This window comes from Pelodiscus sinensis, chromosome 5, assembly GCF_052426305.1.
Source record: "Pelodiscus sinensis isolate ZL-2025 chromosome 5, ASM5242630v1, whole genome shotgun sequence".
NCBI classification, from domain to species: domain Eukaryota; kingdom Metazoa; phylum Chordata; order Testudines; family Trionychidae; genus Pelodiscus; species Pelodiscus sinensis.
In genome coordinates this window covers 46,100,984-46,119,155 of record NC_143056.1, presented here as the reverse complement: position 1 = coordinate 46,119,155, position 18,172 = coordinate 46,100,984, and the positions used below count along the sequence as shown (strand labels likewise).

General features: G+C 47.2%; 1 protein-coding gene across 2 annotated transcripts in view; it reads left to right on the top strand.

The window, feature by feature from the left end:
- TTC6 (tetratricopeptide repeat domain 6) overlaps positions 1-18,172 on the top strand; it is a 166,833-nt gene that overhangs the window by 102,593 nt on the left and 46,068 nt on the right. For both annotated transcript variants that reach the window (XM_075926901.2, XM_075926899.2), the window contains exons 16-17: positions 1,703-1,872; positions 11,563-11,683. In XM_075926901.2, coding sequence (XP_075783016.2) covers positions 1,703-1,872; positions 11,563-11,683 — 291 coding nt within the window. The remainder of the gene's footprint in view (positions 1-1,702; positions 1,873-11,562; positions 11,684-18,172) is intronic.

Here is an 18,172-nt window from a genome sequence, read left to right as displayed (position 1 = left end):
CTTGTGGCCCTGGGTCCATTCTGGTTGGGCATTCACTGGTTTCTGTGTGTGCTGTGGGTGACACCTACTGGCCTCTGTCTGTGAGCATTGCTCAGTGGGGGCGGGTCTCCCGTGAGCACAAGCACGTAGGCAATGAGCAACAGTTTCTCACCTGGCCAGGGAAAGGGGTTTAAATAAAGGAAAGGGTGTGGCTACCTGGCAGGGATGAGTGTTCTGTGGTTTTGAGAAGGGGGAGTCTTGGCTGGGCAAACATGAAGAGAATGTACTAAGTCGAGTACTGGAGGTTCAGGGGCCTGCGCATCCCTGCCCCAAGGGGTCTGAAGCTGCCTGCCAAATTACTCCTATGCCCACATCAAACCCGGGCTGTGCTGTATCTCTGAGAAGAAATAAACCCTTTCTATTCTACTGGCTGGCAGAGTCACATCTTGCTGTGGACAGGGATGCAGGGACGGGAGTCTCCGACACGCCATCACACAGCCTCCCCTTATAGCTAATCTCATTCTCTGAAGTGAGAGTGTTAAGTTGAAAGCCAAACCTCCTAAGCTTTGACTTAACCATCTTATTTCCTCTTCATGGTACTGCCATTGTATGTGGAAACAGAATATAGAAGCTAATCTCCATCTGTCCATCCTCTGAGCACTATAATAAGAATTCTTCTTCTGCAATTACCCATTTATACTTTAGAAATCTGCCAGTAAAAATAAAAAGGAATTTGCTATTTAAATATTATGCAGTATCGGCCCATTTAAAATGGTGGTTGGTGCCTGTGACTGGTCGCTCCAGCCCCTCACTGAAGCCAAGGGAATGGCCTTGGCCCAGCTAGTCAAGAAGGTCCCTCCCCCACAGGCCTGCTGGGCACGCTACCACTGGAGACAAACTATAAAAGCCTCTCGAGCAAGTCAGTTGGGGTGGACCGACAGAGGGGAAGGAGCGCAGGCACGGGCCCCAGAACAGGCTTAGCAGCAGCCCAAGCCTCAGCAGCAGCCTGAGCCACCGCAGCAGCCTCAGCCACAATGACAACAGCAGCCCCAGTAGCAGCAGCCTCAGTGGCCCCAGCGACAGCCCCAGCCAGGAGGGCGATCTGAGCAATGCCACGGGAGCTGTGCAGCACTGTAGAAATGGTAGCAAGAAGCCCAGGGCAGAGGATTGTTCTCTGGGAGCTTATGTGTTTTGGTAGCCATCCCTGCTGAGCAGGCAGCAATATACTCCACTGCCAACAGGGCCCTGGGATGGGACCCGGCGGAGCGGGAGGGCCCGGATCCGCCTATTCCCCACTCGGCGCTCCCCCTGCTTGTGGGGACTGTTTTTTGGGCTAGGCCAGAAGGCCGTATATACCCTAATAGAGGAGACTGTGTGGTGGACCAGAGCAGAAGGCCATATATACCCTAATAGAGGGGACTGTGTTTCAGACCAAACCAGAGAGCCGTATATAGCTTAATAGAGGGGACTGTGTTTTGGACCAGGACAGAAGGCCATATATGCCCTAATAGAGGGACATTAACTGCAAGCAGAGTTTACGGGCCGGGTTGGTCCCACGAAAATGGAGCCCTAACCCAGGTATTGGGGGCTTCTAGACTGTCAAGGGAATACTAAGCTGATTCAAATATTCACATTGTACATAGCTTCATATGGTTTTCTTCTGCAAATATATACATTTTTTTGTAAAATTGTAAATAAAAATAAATTATTTTTTCTATACTAGGATGTATCGAGGAAGAGCATACAGTAAACGACAGCAGTATAAAAACGCAGTGGAAGACTTTTCTGCTGCAGTTCATCTCGATCCTTCTAATTGGTTAGCATTCTATTACAGAGGTTGCATACTGCGAAAGGTTGATCCAAAGAGAGCGCTGCAAGACTTCAGTGTTTCTGGTATTGTTGTTGGTTTTAAATTTTATGTTGATAAATGTCTATGCATTGTTGACTTTTTACAAAACAAACATTCTCTATCAGTTACCACAGCACAGTGTATGAGATATCACAATTCTTTCTGATGGTCAATGACTGCAGAGTCCACCAAAGATCTGTACTGGTACAGTACTGTTCAAGATATTCATGAATGAGCTAGAAAAGGGGGTAAATGGTGAAGTGGCAAAATTTGCAGACTATATAAAATTAGTGTAGATGGTAAAGCCCAGAGCTGACAGCAATGAGTTACAAAGGCATCTGACAAAACTAGGTGACGGCAAGAAAATGGGAGGTGAAGTTCATTGTTAATATGTGTAAAGTAATGCACATGGGAAAACCAATCCCAATTAAATGTACAGAATGATTGGGGGAAGGTGTCTAAATTTAGCTGTTAACACTCAAGAAAGGTCCTGGATCCACTGGGGATAGTTCTCTAAAAATATCTGCTCAATGTGCACAGGTAGTTAAAAAAAGAAAAAACTAACAGGATGTTAGGAACCATTAGAGAAGGGATAGATAATAAGACAGAAAATATCATAATGCCACTATGGAAATGCATGGTATGCTCACACCTTGGATTCTGTGTGCAGTTCTGGTTCCTCCATTCCAAAAAAGAAGGGCAACAATATTGATCAGGGTATAGAACTGCTTTAGGAATGACCAAGGAGCAGAGATTTATAAAATCTTGAAACGTATGAAAAAAGAGAACATTTTCTTTGTACGGTGATCCCACCAGTTAGTTTGTACTTCAATTCTGGTATTAAATATAACACGAAGGGTACGTCTACACTGCACATTCTTTTGGAATAAATTGTTCTGTAAGATATCTTCCGGAATAGCCTATATTGAAATAGCACATCTACACACAAAAAGTGTAATGAAATAGCAATGTGCTATTTCGAAAGATAGCATCTACACTGATTGGATGCTATCTCACATATAAGGCCACCTGGAACCAGTTCAGGCAAGGCTTTATGTCAGCAGTTGCTTCCTGGAGCTTCTGCTTGAGGCATGAGCTTAAAGGGACCCCTCCCCCTGATATAGCTGTTTCTCAGGTTCTTCTGCTTGCTTGTCTACCTCTCTGAGGGACAGCAAAGCATTTCCACTATGTGCTTTGGCCGCCCTGCTTCTGGACACCACAGCACACTCTGCTATGGAGCCAGAGCTGCTTTTGGGCATCTGTTGGCCCTGATTTTTGTGCTGCAGTTTCTGCAGGCTGCTCTCCAAGCCCTGCAAGAACACAACCCTAAGTTGCTTGAGGAGACCCTCAGCATGTATGTGGGAATGGAGCTCTTGCAGCCGCAGCCGAGTGTGGAGTGCCTCTTCTGGCAGCTGAACACCAGTTCTGACTGGTGGGACTGGCTTGTCATGAAGCAGTGGGACAACCAGCAGTGGCTTCAGAACTTCCACATGAGGAAGGAGACGTTCCTAGAGCTGTGTGCCTGGCTCACCCCAGCCTTCACACAATGGAACCCACAGATGCACCCTGCTATCCCCCTCAGAGAAGCAGGTCACCATTGCACTCTGGAAGCTTGCCACGCTGGACAGTTAGATGATCCATTGGGAACCAGTTCGTCATGGGGAAGTTGACCGTCAGGGCCCTCGTTATGCAGGTATGGCACTCTCAGGCTGCAGTCCCTGGGAAGAGGAAGTACTAAAAAGGGTGACCTTAGGAAAAGGGGGAATTAACGGCACAAGGGGGTGGGGGTAGAGGGGATGGTTGTGTGTGTAGCAGGGGGAAGCCCCATCCCTGTGTGGTTCTGCTATCCCAGAAGCTGGAGGCCCACATTTTCTTCACCGAGCGCAGCATCAGGATCAGGGACGTGGAGATGCCACTGTGTGTCATGGGGAATGTGGCCTACCCCCTCATGCCATGGCTAATGAAGCCTTAAGCCAGCCATTTTGACCCAAGCAAGGACCGCTTCAATGCCCACCTAGGCAGGACACCATGTAGGCAGAGTGCATCTTCGGATGTCTGAGGGCGAGGTTCAGGTCCCTCCTGACTTACCTGGATGTGGGGGAGCAGAGCATCCCCCAGGTGGTGTCTGACATAGTGGAGAGGAAGGGGAGGCCTTCTTTCTAGGGTGTGGGGGCAGAGGCCGGCTGGGAGGGAAGGGCCTTTGAGCAGCCACGCACAGCTGCCATCTGGCAGGCCCATCAGGTGGAGGTGTGCATCTGGGAGATCCTGAGGGAGAGTTTCCCTCAAGGACCCCAGTGACACTCTCCCCAGTCCCTCCCCACTAGGGGACTGTGTCTTGCCCCTCTCTTCCTTTCCTACAACAACCCCTCCCTTCCCCCCTCCCCCCTTCTCCCCTGGAGCAACAATAAAAAAACTGTTTGGTTGATAAAAAGAGAACTGTGTTGTGATTTATTTGAGGTAGAAGTAACTGGGGATAAGAACCTGGAAATGGTCCAACGGATGAGCAGGCATGGGAATTTGCTGGCCACACTGGGATCCAATGAAGGGAAAGGGGCCTCGAGCTGCCTGGGCTTCCATGGGTGCTGTACACACACTGGATCTGGCAGTGGCTGCATTCCAAGGGGAGAGACCTGGTATCCCTGGCTTCTGGGTGAGAGGGATGAAGGTGTGTGTATGAGTGTGAGTGGGAGAGAGAGAGAGCAGGACACACATCTGTGCTTTGCAGTGCCATCCCCGGGAGTGGGTAGTGTCTCGATTGTGCAGGCATGCCCGTATGCGACACTCCAGAGTCTGTGTTTGTGTGTGTCTTTGTCCCAAGCCTCCTTCCAGCAGTAGCTCCTGGTGGGAGGGTGGAGTTTCCCCCCTAGGGGTCAGAAGTGTGGCTGGCCTCCCCAGAGCCTATGAGCAGGAGCCCAGGGGTGCAGACTGGTGCTGCATGTGCTGCATGTGCATCCATGTGCACAGACTGCAGGTGATTGAGCGACGATTGCACCACAGCCCCTCAGTGCCTGCCACCCCCACCCTGTGTGTTTGAGAAAACAAAGACCACTCTGATGATCCTTCCCCAGCCTCAGAGGGTAACTGGGACACATCCAGGTGTGATTGGCAGGTGGAAACTGTTGGCTTCTAATTAAAGTTTGAATTCTAGAAGCCTCTGCAGATTGGCTGAGCCTTGGTAGGGGGAGGGGCTTTTTAAGGCAGTGGGCAAGCGACCAAGGAGCTTGCGAACCGGGAGTTTTGAGAGGGAGTTCTCCAGGTGAAGGAGAAGCAGATACAGGACTCTTGAGGGAAGTGTGTTTTGTTATTGGGGCTTTCTTACTGTGTGCAGAGCTTGTGTTTGTTTGGAGTGTGGTGGTGTTGGTTTTTTTTTTTCCTTTCCCTGTTTGAGTGAGGCTTTAGAGAGGGAGTTCTCCAGGTAGAGGAGAAGCAGATACAGGAGTCTTGAGGGAAGTGGGAGTTGTGTTTGCAGCTTTCTTGCTGTGTGCTGAGCTTGTGTTTGTGAGTGAAGGTTGGTGTGTGTTCTTTTTTGTTTTTTTTTGTTTATTTATTTATTTATTTTCCCCTGTGTTTGAGAGTGAGGCTTTTTTTCCCCCCACCTCCCCTCTGCCCTCCTCCTCCCCTTGATTGCCTGTGATTGGCAGGTGGAAACTGTTGGCTTCTAATTAAAGTTTGAATTCTAGAAGCCTCTGCTGATTGGCTGAGCCTTGGTAGGGGGAGGGGCTTTATAAGGCAGTGGGCAAGCGACCAAGGAGCTTGCGAACAGGTGAGTGCTAGCAGGGAGTTTAGAGAGGGAGTTGGGAAGGGCGTGAGGTTCTCTTGCCTTTCTTTTAAATCCCTTCTCCAGGACAGCAGTGATGGATGGTGATGGGTCTGCTGTTGTTACCTGCACAGCGTGTGCCATGTTTGTCTTCCACCCGGAAGAAAGAACGGATTTCATCTGCACCAAGTGCAAGCTGGTCGACATTTTGGAAGAAAAAATTAGAGGACTGGAGGCCCAAGTGTCGATCCTACGCTTGATCAGAAAGGATGAAGACTTCCTCGATAGAAGGCAGCATTTAATCCAAAAGAGCCAGAGAGGGCAGTACGTGACCAAGAAGAGAACTGGCAGCATGAAACTTCTAGAAGGGGAAAAAGGCCAGCACGGGAATCGCTTTCAAGCTCTCTCCACAGGCTCTGCAGTGCTGAAAGCTCTGGAAGGGACCTCACAAGGAAGAAACCAGAAGGGAACACCATCTACTGGAAGGCATGGGATGCGTAGTCCTACGGATGGGAGTTCCACAGCCACCACGCCCAAAAGGAAACGACGGGTGGTGGTGGTCGGGGACTCCCTTCTAAGAGGGACTGAGCCATCCCTCTGCTGTCCGGACCTGGAATTTCGAGAGGTGTGTTGCTTACCGGGAGCTCGCATTCAGGATGTCACTGAGAGGCTTACCAAACTGATCAAACCTTCGGATTGCTACCCCTTCCTGCTTCTCCACGTGGGAACTAATGATACGGCCAAGAATGATCTTGAGCGTGTTACTGCAGATTATGTAGCGCTAGGAAGAAGGATCCAAGAATTTGGAGCGCAAGTGGTATTCTCCTCCATCCTCCCTGTTGAAGGGAACGGACTGGGCAGGGATCGTCGAATTGAGGACGTAAATGCGTGGTTGCGCAGATGGTGTCGCAGAGAGGGCTTTGGTTTCTTCGACCATGGGACTCTGTTCCGGGTGCAAGGATTGTTAGGAAGAGATGGGATCCACCTAACGAAGAGAGGAAGGAGCATCTTCGCGGGCAGGCTTGCAAACCTAGTGAGGAGGGCTTTAAACTAGGTTCATCGGGGGACGGTGACCAAAACACTGAGGGGAGTGGGAAAGTCGGATACTGGGAAGAAATGCCGGGAGGAAGGGGCAAGAAAGGAGCACCCATGTTTCTAATGGAGAAGATAGGACGATCAACTGGTTACCTGAAGTGTTTGTACACTAATGCGAGAAGCCTGGGCAAAAAACAGGAAGAACTGGAGGCCCTGGCCCAGACCAAGAAATATGATTTAATTGGGATAACAGAGACTTGGTGGGATGACTCGCATGACTGGAGCGCTGTCATGGAAGGGTATAGACTGTTCAGGAACAACAGGCAGGGAAGAAAAGGAGGAGGAGTTGCACTATATGTAAGAGAGCACTACAATTGCTCTGAACTCCAGTATAAAGAGGGAGAAAAACCTGTTGAGAGTCTATGGGTTAAGTTTAAAGGAGCGAGCAAACATCATTGATGTTGTGGTTGGTGTTTGCTACAGGCCACCGAATCAGGTGGATAAGGTAGATGAGGCTTTTTTCGGACAACTGAGCGAAGCTTCCAGATCGCAGGCCCTGGTTCTCGTGGGGGACTTTAATCACCCTGACATCTGCTGGGAAACCTATACGGCAGTACACAGGCAATCCAGGAAGTTTTTGGAGAATGTTGGGGATAACTTCTTGACACAGGTGCTGAAGGATCTGACCAGGGGCCGTGCGCAGCTTGACCTTCTGCTCACAAACAGGGAGGAACTAATAGGGGAAGTGGAGGTGGGTGACAACCTGGGAAGCAGTGATCATGAGATGGTAGATTTCAGGATCCTGACGAAAGGAAGAAAAGAGAGTAGTAAAATATGTCCTTTTCATATGTGTTCATTTTTTTAAATTGTATCCTTTGGTATATATGGTTGTGACTATTTTCTTCCACTATTTGATCTGAGGAAGTGGGTCTGGCCCACGAAAGCTCATCATCTAATAAACCATCTTGTTAGTCTTTAAAGTGCTACATTGTCCTGCATTTTGCTTTAGTAAAATACACACCTTGGACTTCAAAATAGCAGATTTTGACTCCCTCCGAGATCTGATGGGCAGAATCCCTTGGGATGTTAACATGAAGGGGAAAAGAGTCCAGGACAGCTGGCAGTATTTTAAAGAAGCCTTATTGAAGACACAGAAAGAAACCATCCCGACGCGTAGCAAGAGAGGCAAACATGGTAGGAGACCGGATCGGCTTACAGGGGAAATCCTTGGTGAACTTAAGCACAAAAAGGAAGCTTACAAAGAGTGGAAACTTGGACAAATGACCAGGGAGGAGTTTAAAGGTATAGTTCGAGAATGCCGGGGGGTTATCAGGAAGGCGAAAGCACAAATGGAATTGTGACTGGCTAAGGATGTGAAGGATAACGAGAGGTTTCTACAGGCATGTTAACAAGAAGAAGGTGATCAGAGAGGGTGTGCGGCCCCTAATGGATGAAGGAGGTAACCTAGTGACAGATGATGTGGGGAAAGCTGAAGTACTCAATGCTTTCTTTGCCTCTGTATTCACGGACAAGGGCGGCTCCTGGACTTCTGCGCCAAGTGACGCAAGATGGGATGAAGATGGACAGCCCGTGGTGGGCAAAGAACAGGTTAGGAACTATTTAGAAAAGCTAAACGTACATAAATCCATGGGTCCAGACTTAGTGCATCCGAGGGTAATGAGGGAGTTGGCAAATGTCATTGTGGAGCCTTTGGCTATTATCTTTGAAAAGTCGTGGAGATCAGGAGAAATCCCGGATGACTGGAAAAAGGCAAATGTAGTGCCCATCTTCAAAAAAGTGAAGAAGGATGATCCAGGGAACTATAGGCTGGTCAGTCTTACCTCGGTTCTTGGAAAAATCATGGAAGGGATCCTTAAGGAATCCATATTGAGGCACTTGGATGAGAGGAAAGTGATTAGGAATAGTCAGCATGGATTCACAAAGGGCAAGTCATGCCTGACCAGTCTGATTAGCTTCTATGATGAAGTAACTGGCTCGGTGGACATGGGGAAGTCAGTGGATGTGATATACCTTGACTTTAGCAAGGCTTTTGATACGGTCTCCCACAATATTCTTGCCAGCAAGTTAAGGGATTGTGGATTGGATAAATGGACGGTAAGATGGATAGAAAGATGGCTAGAAGGCTGGGCCCAGCGGGTAGTGATCAATGGCTTGATGTCAGGATGGCGGTCGGTTTCTGGTGGAGTGCCCCAAGGTTCGGTTCTAGGACCGGTTTTGTTCAATATCTTTATTAATGATCTGGATGAGAGGATGGATTGCACCCTCAGCAAGTTTGCAGATGACACTAAGCTGGGGGGAGAGGTAGATACGCTTAAGGGCAGAGATAGGGTACAGAATGACTTAGACAAATTGGAGGATTGGACCACAAGAAATCTGATGAGGTTCAACAAGGACAAGTGTAGAGTCCTGCACTTGGGACGGAAGAATCCCAAGTATAGTTACAAGCTGGGGACCAACCGGTTAAGTAGTAGTTCTGCAGAAAAGGACCTGGAGGTTACAGTGGATGAGAAGTTAGATATGAGTCAACAGTGTGCCCTTGTAGCCAAGAAGGCTAATGGCTTATTAGATTGCATTAAGAGGAGCATTGCCAGCAGTTCCAGAGATGTCATCATTCCCCTTTCTTCGGCTTTGGTGAGGCCGCATCTGGAGTATTGTGTCCAATTCTGGGCCCCCCACTACAAAAAGGATGTGGATGCATTGGAGAGGGTCCAGCGGAGGGCAACCAAAATGATTAGGGGGCTGGAGCATATGACTTATGAGGAGAGGCTGAGGGACTTGTGTCTGTTTAGCTTGCAGAAGCGAAGAGTGAGGGGGAATTTGATAGTAGCCTTCAACTTCCTGAAGGGAGGTTCCAAAGAGGATGGAGAAAGGCTGTTCTCAGTAGTGACAGATGGCAGAACAAGGAGCAATGGTCTCAAGTTGTGGTGGGAGAGGTCCAGGTTGGATATTAGGAAAAACTATTTCACTAGGAGGGTGGTGAAGCACTGGAATGGGTTACCTAGGGAAGTAGTGGAGTCTCCATCCCTAGAGGTGTTTAAGTCTCGGCTTGACAAAGCCCTGGCTGGGTTGATTTAGTTGGAATTGGTTCTGCGTAGAGCAGGGGGCTGGACTTGATGACCTTCTGAGGTCTCTTCCAGTTCTATGATTCTGTGTGTGAGGTACTGGCTCTAGGGCGATGGTGGTCTCTGTGCTGGCCACATCCTTCTCCTTCTCCTTAGCTGGGATCCCTAGATGGGCAATGACAGATGTCTCCTGCCCTGAGTCCACTACTGGGGTGGGAAAGGGGCTGCCTTCCCCCCCCCCCCAGGATGTGTTGCAGGTCTTCATAAAAGGGGCAGAAGTGGGGTTCTGCCCTGGAACATGAGCTGCACTCCCTTGCCCTGTTGTAGGCCTGCTGGAGCTCTTTAACTTTATTCTGGATCTGCTCCTGGGTCTGGATATGGCCCTTTGTGTCCAGGCTCTCGACCATCCAGCTATCGATATTGGCATTGCGCTTTCTGTAACAGAGATCCTGCAGGTTCTCCTCTTTGCCCCACACCTCGATAAGAGCCAGGATGGTGCATGCCTCTTGCGGCCCATGGCAGGCTCCAAGGAGCCTTGTGAGTGCTCCCTGGGATGGGCAGAGAGCTCTTGGGGAGGGAAGGGGTTGGGGGGTCTGCCATGATGGCCAGATGTCAAGCACTGGCAATTAGAATTTGGCTGGAGGCTGTGAGGGCCAGCGTCCTGCCACAAGCCCTTTTCCCTGTGTCTGCAGCTTTAAGAGCTGCAGGGGAAGAGGAACTATAGAGTCCTGAGGAGTGTGGACGGAGTGGCCAGCAGGGCACCTGTGGGATTTCCTGGAGGCCTCTTTTTTCAAAAAAGCTCCGCCTTATTCCTTGTGGAACGAAGTTTACTAATGTCAGAAAAAGCCGTCCGTTATTTCATTTTTCTTTCGAAATAATGCAGTCGCTGTGGAGATGCTAGAATTGTTTTTCCGGAATAATGGTTGTTATTCCAGAATAACAGTGCAGTGTAGATGCACCTGTTATGTGGGGTTCTTTCAACCCAAACCTCTCAGTAACTTTTACTTACTGCGAGGTGGTGTCAGGAAATAATTCAGGGGAGACATGGTCATCCGACCGATAGATGGATGGTACAAACAGGACAACACAAGAGCTAAACTTTACTTAGTCTCAAGCACTTTCACACTCTGCAACAGGTTAGTAAAATACCCCCACCCTCAATAATTACCGAAGTTGAGTGTGGCTCTTGAGTGACACCGAGGAGGCTTCCGATAGCCAGTCTTCCATCTGCCGGTGGGGACGAAGATGCGTCCAGGAGTGAAGAGTCCTCAAGAAGTCCTCGAGGCATCCCTCCAGGTGTTCCCAAAATTGTCCCACCTAACTCAAACTTTCCTTCCCTAATTATCCATTAGTATTACAAGAACATATCACTCAAAAACTTGTTAGACAAGCACTTTTTAAAGGTTAGGCAAGAGGTTTTCTTTTGATCATCACTTTCACGAGATGTATTTTTTTTTCAGAGACTTCATGCTCGGGGGCCCTGATAGATATATGTTTTAGGGCATTTAGAAAAACTTCCTGTTTTTCTTAATGTATAGGTCAGCAATTTCACTAGAGATTTGGGCCTCAGGAAGGATGCGGGGTCAAGCTGCCCTCTCTGTGGCATCCAAACTCCCTCTTCTTCCCCCTCCCTGACTTGGTCATGCTGTCTAGACCTATTTGGGGCCTGTTAGCTTGGTTGCTAAAGTTTAAGCAGTAAGCAATAGTAGTTCAGGTACATTACTAGATTTGCCGAAATCTCCTCGTAGACGCCCTAAGAAAGCTAAAATTAAAGTAATATGCAGATAAGTTGTACAATAAATAACTACAATTTAAATAAGAACATCAGAAAGTTGAAATATATTCTTTTTTTCACCCAGTGTTCCTCAATGACTCTTTTGAAAATCTCAGTTCTTTCATTCACCGTGGGATCTTGTACACAGAACTGTGTCACTGGACATTCGCAATCTGTGACTTTGAAAATGCACTAGCTCTGGACAGGTGATTGGATTTTTAATATATATTTTATATCATTTTGAATTAGCTATGGCGGGGTGGGGAGGAGTTATGTCCATTTCCATCTATCTGTTTCTATCTATCTAATTATTACTATGACCTCCATCAGTCCAGTATGATGACTTACAAACATTTATGAATGTATCCTTTATGAAACAGAAAATAGTGTTGTTATTCTTATGTTAGAGATGGGAAACTGAGCATTAGACAGATTAACCTGGGATTTTCAAAAGTGTGTAAGTGCTTCAAGGACATGTTTTGAAAATTCCACTCTCATAGACTTGCTAGAGTGTACATGAGAAGGATAATATGGTCTTCTGCCTACCAGTGTAGTGTATTAAGCTCAGTATTATCCTTCCTCTTATTTGTTGGAAAACTATAAGTATTTTCTATAGCCCACCCACAGTGCTGGACATCTGAGCTGCTTGCCTCTGACTGCAGCTTTTCAAAGATGGATCAATGATTTGGCTCCACATTCCTGCTTACTGCAAGAATCTCTGCCTTCATGCCAGGAGTCAGGCAGTTTCTGTTGTTCCTGCTCTTATTTTAGCAATTTGAGCTGTTCCTGCCCAGCCTTTGGACACTGAGCAGCATTTCTTCCTACGTTTCTTCTCATCTCTGGGTCAATTAACCCATCAGGGCTTTAACCCTTTCTGAGCCTGTGCTGTCTCACTTTGGCATCTCTACACCTTGCTGGTGTGGTGAGCAGCCAAGAAAGCACAGGGTTAAATCCAGACAATGCTCTGTTGGTGAAGCAGCCTTCCCAACCTTGAGGATGAGTGATGTCCAGCCTATCTTCAGCTTTCTCTTCCTATATCTGTTAAGATTTAGGGCTATGGGTCAAGCAGCTAAGGCCCCTGACTCATCAAGCCAACCATGACTCCAGTGTGTGTGGGGAGAATGGAACAGAAACCCCAGTTCAGAGCAGAGAGAAGCTCTAAAAGTGAGCAGGACCCAGACCACTCAAGAGAGGCATTAAGTCCCAAGGAACCTTTGCAGAACAAAGAGGGACAGTAGTGGATCCACAGATCCCCCAAATCTTAAAGTGGTCCTAAACAGCCCCCTCTATCCCAAGATGATCCAGCTGGCTCTGATTTAGGAGCTCCTCTTCCAGGGGGAGCTTAGATTCTATAGGGAAGACTCTGCAACCTCTTCAAGGGCTCCAGGCTCACAGGAAGGCTAACTACAAAAGTTCTCATCAGAACTGCAGCAAAACTTCTTTACCCCCAAAGCGAAAGAAAAAGCACTAAAATAAGGAGGTAGTGTGTTTTATTCTCGTCTCCCTCCTTAATATCTACAAGGGAAAGTAGGCTGTCTGGTCTTGAACAGAAATAGGCTGGAAGAAAAATGCAGGAAAGATTTTTTTCCTAAGACATATCAAGGTATGTGAAACAAGATTTTTTTCGTGATTCAAATGCAACTTGAGCAGGCTCCTGAAGGTAAGCCTGAATAAGTTTCTCTCCTCAAAATCTTCCTATAAGGCAGCAATGCTCTTTCACTCATTCTTTAGGGATGAGTGGAACAAGCATGATAAGACATTAACAAGAGTAACCTCATGCTGCATAACATTCAATAAATAAAGGGCTTTGTTGCTGACTTACCAAAGGTGGACACTACTGTAACATCCTTCACAAGGGTTATGATTATTCTCTTAGAGGAAAAGGTCTCCTCTAAAGGACTCTATGGTTAGAAAGTTGGAGGCCACTCACAAAAAGGACTTTGAAGCCACCACTGCCATCTTCCAAGCATATTTGGCATCTATATACTTTGCAAGAACATCTCTTCTGGCTGGAAAAGCTTAAAGCCCTTAAGGGCAGAGATCACCCTGACTTTGGTTCCATTTGAAAGAAAGTCTCCCTAGCAACAGTGCTTGTAGTTGACATTTCAGTAGATTCAATAAGGTTCTCAGCCCAATTTATGGCTTCCAGCTCAGTAGCCAAGAACAGCCTATGGCTCGATCATTGGAAGGAGAACACTAACTCTTAACAGGTCCTATACTCAATCAAGTTTACAAGCAACAGATTCTTGAAGGGAAAACAGTGAAAGTGAGGATCAGAGGGAAAGCTTAAACTCCATAGGAAACCCATCTTCTTAAAAATCCACTTTCTGATAAAGATTGCATAGACCTCCCCACTCCAAACTGAAGCTAAAGGTCAGAATATCCTACATGAATGTTTATCAACTACAGACAAATAGCACAGAGGGTGAGGGATCCACCCCATCCATTCTTCACTCAGTAATCCAGTTATAGCAACCCCAGAAAATACAATCTGATCCAGAATGAAATGTCTCATCTTCTTCATATTGTATTGATAGAATATGTTCTCTTAGAAGAAAGGTTCTCTGGGTTCTACTGCATTTTTTTTTATTGTGTAGAAATGCACAGGATGAGGGCAGGAGTTGGGGAGTATTATTAGAGCAAATTCTGATTCAAAAGTCTTAACAAGTAGATGAAGAAAATGAAGTTTCAGATGGGCCTCTATAGTATCCTCCCTGTCTCAGTGGGACTTCTTGACTTCAGTAGATCTAATAGATGCTTAGCTCCAACATCCACAAGTGCTGGTTGAAGGATTTAGCTAGATCCTGAGAACGATGTTAAAGAAGTTAATTGCTCAGGATCCTGGTCACTGGGATTAGTTTATTTCTCCCATGTTATTTGCTATCTACTTCATTCTTCCCTTTTGAACTCTAATATGGGAGACAGTCCCTAGGAATTATCGAGCTGGCCCATCATATATGGGAGGACCAGGTTACTCTGATGGAGAATGCTATACACCACATGCTTGAAGCCCTCGGAGAGGCTCAAAACCCTGTTGACTTTTGCCAAAGAAAATGGCCTCACTGCTCACTTAACCCAGGAGGCAGCCTATAACAAAGGGGTGCATATTTAAGATGGGTGATTGGATATTTCTACTCCTGACTGCAGAGTTCAAGTTACTTGCTAAATGCAGGGGCTATATGAAGTACTCCACCATGTTCGACCACTTAACTACTAAATCAGGCAACCTGACAAGAGGAACATAATCCAGGTCTACTAGATTAATCTTCTGAAGATATGGAAGAGCAGGGTATATTTATTACTCCTTACCCCCGAGCCTATCCTGGGACCTCAAGTGTCCACCTCACTGATTCCAGATCCTATACAGATGGGAGAACTTAGTTGCTTAGAATAGAAGGTGCATGCAGGAAGCTTAGTAAAAGCTTTCTTGACAGTGTTTATCTCCCAGCTGAGGTGGACTCATTTGTGCAACACTATATCCAAACAGAGCCTGGGAAACTTGTCTAGGAGAACCAATGGCCACTCTCCCACAAAATACATGAGTCCATGAGGCAAAAGTTCCATGCAATGTCAGAATTAGGAGTCACTGAAGAATCTCTAAATGGCTGTACCAAGCTGGATGGCTGGACAGCAGTATCTGATTTTATGTAGACTTCAGAAAGATCAGTGCTACCTCCAAATTTGATGTCTACTACATGCTGATGAGATAGTAGACCAGCTGGATGAGGCCTGATATATCACCTCATTCGTCCTAACCAAGGGATATTGCCAGATCCTACTTCATCAGAATCATGGGATAAAAATGCCTTTGCCACACCTTTTGGCCTCAGTGATTTTAGGTATATGGCTTTTGGCCTCCACCATGTCCCAAAATGTTTTAATTGCTCATGGAACAAGTTATTCCACCCCTCTGGCTCAGATGGAACAGACTATTTAGAATCATAGAATTATAGGGCTGGAAGAGACCTTGGGAGGTCATTGAGTCCAGCCCTCTGCCCAAAGCAGGACCAATCCCAACTAAATCATCCCAGCCAGGGCTTTGTCAAGCCATGGGTTAAAAACCTCTAGGGATGGAGATTCCACCACCTCCGTAGGTAACCCATTCCAGTGCTTCACCGTCCTCCTATTGAAATAGTTTTTCCTAATATCCAGCCTAGACCTCCCCCACTGTAACTGGAGACCATTGCTTCTCACTATAGAGAATAGCCTCACTCCATCCTCTTTGGAACCTCCCTTCAGGAAGTTGAAGGCTGCTATCAAATCCCCCTTCACTCTTCTTTTCTGCACACTAAGCCCAGATCTCTCAGCCTCTTCTCATGTGCTCCAGCCCCCTAATAATTTTGGTTGCCCTCTGCTGGACCCTATCCAATGCGTCCACATCCTTTCTGTAGTGGAGGGCCCAGAATTGGAAGCAATACTCCAGATGTGGCCTCACCAGTGCTGAATAAAGGGGAATAATCACTTCTCTAGATCTGCTGACAATGCTCCTCCTTAGATGATGTGGACTTCTACAGCTGAGATTGAGAGGGACATCTAGCTCAAATCACCTCTGTATTTGGTTTATATGGGAAATTGGACTAACTGCAAACTCAGCCAAGTGTAAGATTAGGAAAGAAGAAACAATCTAACTAGGGTATACTTTAGGGAAAGGTCAGACCATGTCCCTAGTGCACAAAGTCTAGGCCACAGAGCACAAAGTCCAGGCTCCTATATCCCATGGTTCAAAGATTTTTGATGCTGTCAGCTTACTACAACCAATTTGAACCAGGTTTTGATGCTAGCAGCCCTACCCCTGAAACCTCTTCAAAGAGCCTGCCTTTGTCAATGCCGACTTCTTCAAAAGAATTCATTTTGCAAAGCAGTGCCTCAGAAACAAGACTAAGCACAATGTCTTCCCAGGTAGCAAATGGAGAGGAACATACAGTACTCTGTCTGAACTATAAGTGCAGAGTGAGGAGAGCTCACCCAAAATGCTCATTTTTTCCCTGGAGTTGGGAGCAGGAAAGACAATTCACTAGCTCTGGTTCACCAGTACCATCTGGAGGGGAAGGATATGTGATGAGATATACAAACCCCATATGGGACAACAGGGATTAAGGAGCTATTCTGGGCCTAGACCAGGGGTGGGCAATCATTTTTGATGGGGAGCCACTCCAAGATTTTGGAAAGTGGTTGAGAGCTGCACTCTTCCATGATATTAATGGAGGAGATACAGGGTCTGGGATGGAGGTTGGGTGCAGAGGGGAGCTTGGGTAAGGGATTGGTGTGCAGGAGAGAGACTGGAGTCTGGGAGGGAGTTTAGGTGAAGAAGGCAGTTGTGACCTAGGGGAGGGGTCTGGAGTGCAGGGGCTTGGAAATGTGACCTAGGGTGGAAGGGGATTGTGATCTGGGTCTGGAGATTGGGGTGACACATCTGGGAGGGAGTATGGCTTCAAGAGGGGAACAGAGTGTTTGCTTATGTTGAGGGTGGGAAAGAAGATTGGGGCAGGGAGAGGCTGGGGTGCCGGAGGCAGGCTGTGGCCAAGAGACTTACCAGTCAGCAGCCAAACCAACTTGCCTGCTTGCCTAGCCATTGAATAACTGAGCCGAGGAGAGGGGGTGTGATTCTTCTTGGCTGCCTGTTATTCAAACAATCAGCTCCCATTAGCTGATTTCTGGCCAGAAACTGGCCAGTGGGATTGTGCTGGAGGCAGGGCAGCTCCTGAAACTTCCCCCTTCCCCTCCAGTTTTGAAACAGAAAGGAACCCCTGCAGCTGCATTTCTGCACAGTGCACAGGGCTGCAGTGCAAGCAGATGAGCCTGCCTGGGGCTTCCCACTGCCTCTGCAGGCTGGACCTGGTGGCTTGGTGGGCTCCTGCCTGTGGGCCGTATTTTGCCCAGGCCTGGCCTAGGCAGTTCAATCCTGCAAGACATGCATAGGTTAGAGAAGGAGCTTCAAAGGGGAACAGAGCAACTATTGTTGGTGGACCAAGGAAGACAGTAGACCTTCAACCTTTTTCAGTTCTTGAGGAAAGGGCTGACCTGAAGGTAGAAGTTTCCAAGATGACCATTTGCCTGAAAGTCACCTAAGGGAAGGAAGGGCCAGATTCAGGCACATCCTAAGATGGAATCATTCTCCTCTGTTTCTTATTTCCCCTTTCTTTTTGTATATGGACTACCCTGGAAAGAGAGAGACTTTCATAGAATCAAAGAACACTAGAACTGGAAGGGACCTCAAGAGGTCATCGAGTCCAGTCCCCTGCCTTCATGGCAGGACCCATTACTGTCTAGACCATCCCTGATAGATATCTATCTAACCTGCTCTTAAATATCTCCCGAGATGAAGATTCCACAACCTCCCTAGGCAATTTATCCCAGTGTTTAACCACCTGACAATTAGGAAATTTTTCCTAATGTCCAACCTAAACCTCCCTTGCTACAGTTTAAGCCCGTTGTTTCTTGTCCTATCCTCAGAACATTTTTTCTCCCTCCTCTTTGTGACACCCTTTTAGATACCTGAAAACCGCTATCATGTCCCCTCTCAGTCTTCTCTTTTCTAAACTAAACTAACCCAGTTCTTTCAGTTTTCCTTCATAGGTCATGTTCTCTAGACCTTTAATCATTTTTGTTGCTCTTCTTTGGATCTTCTCCAATTTCTCCACATCTTTCTTGAAATGTGGTGCCTAGAACTGAACACAATACTCCAATTGAGGCCT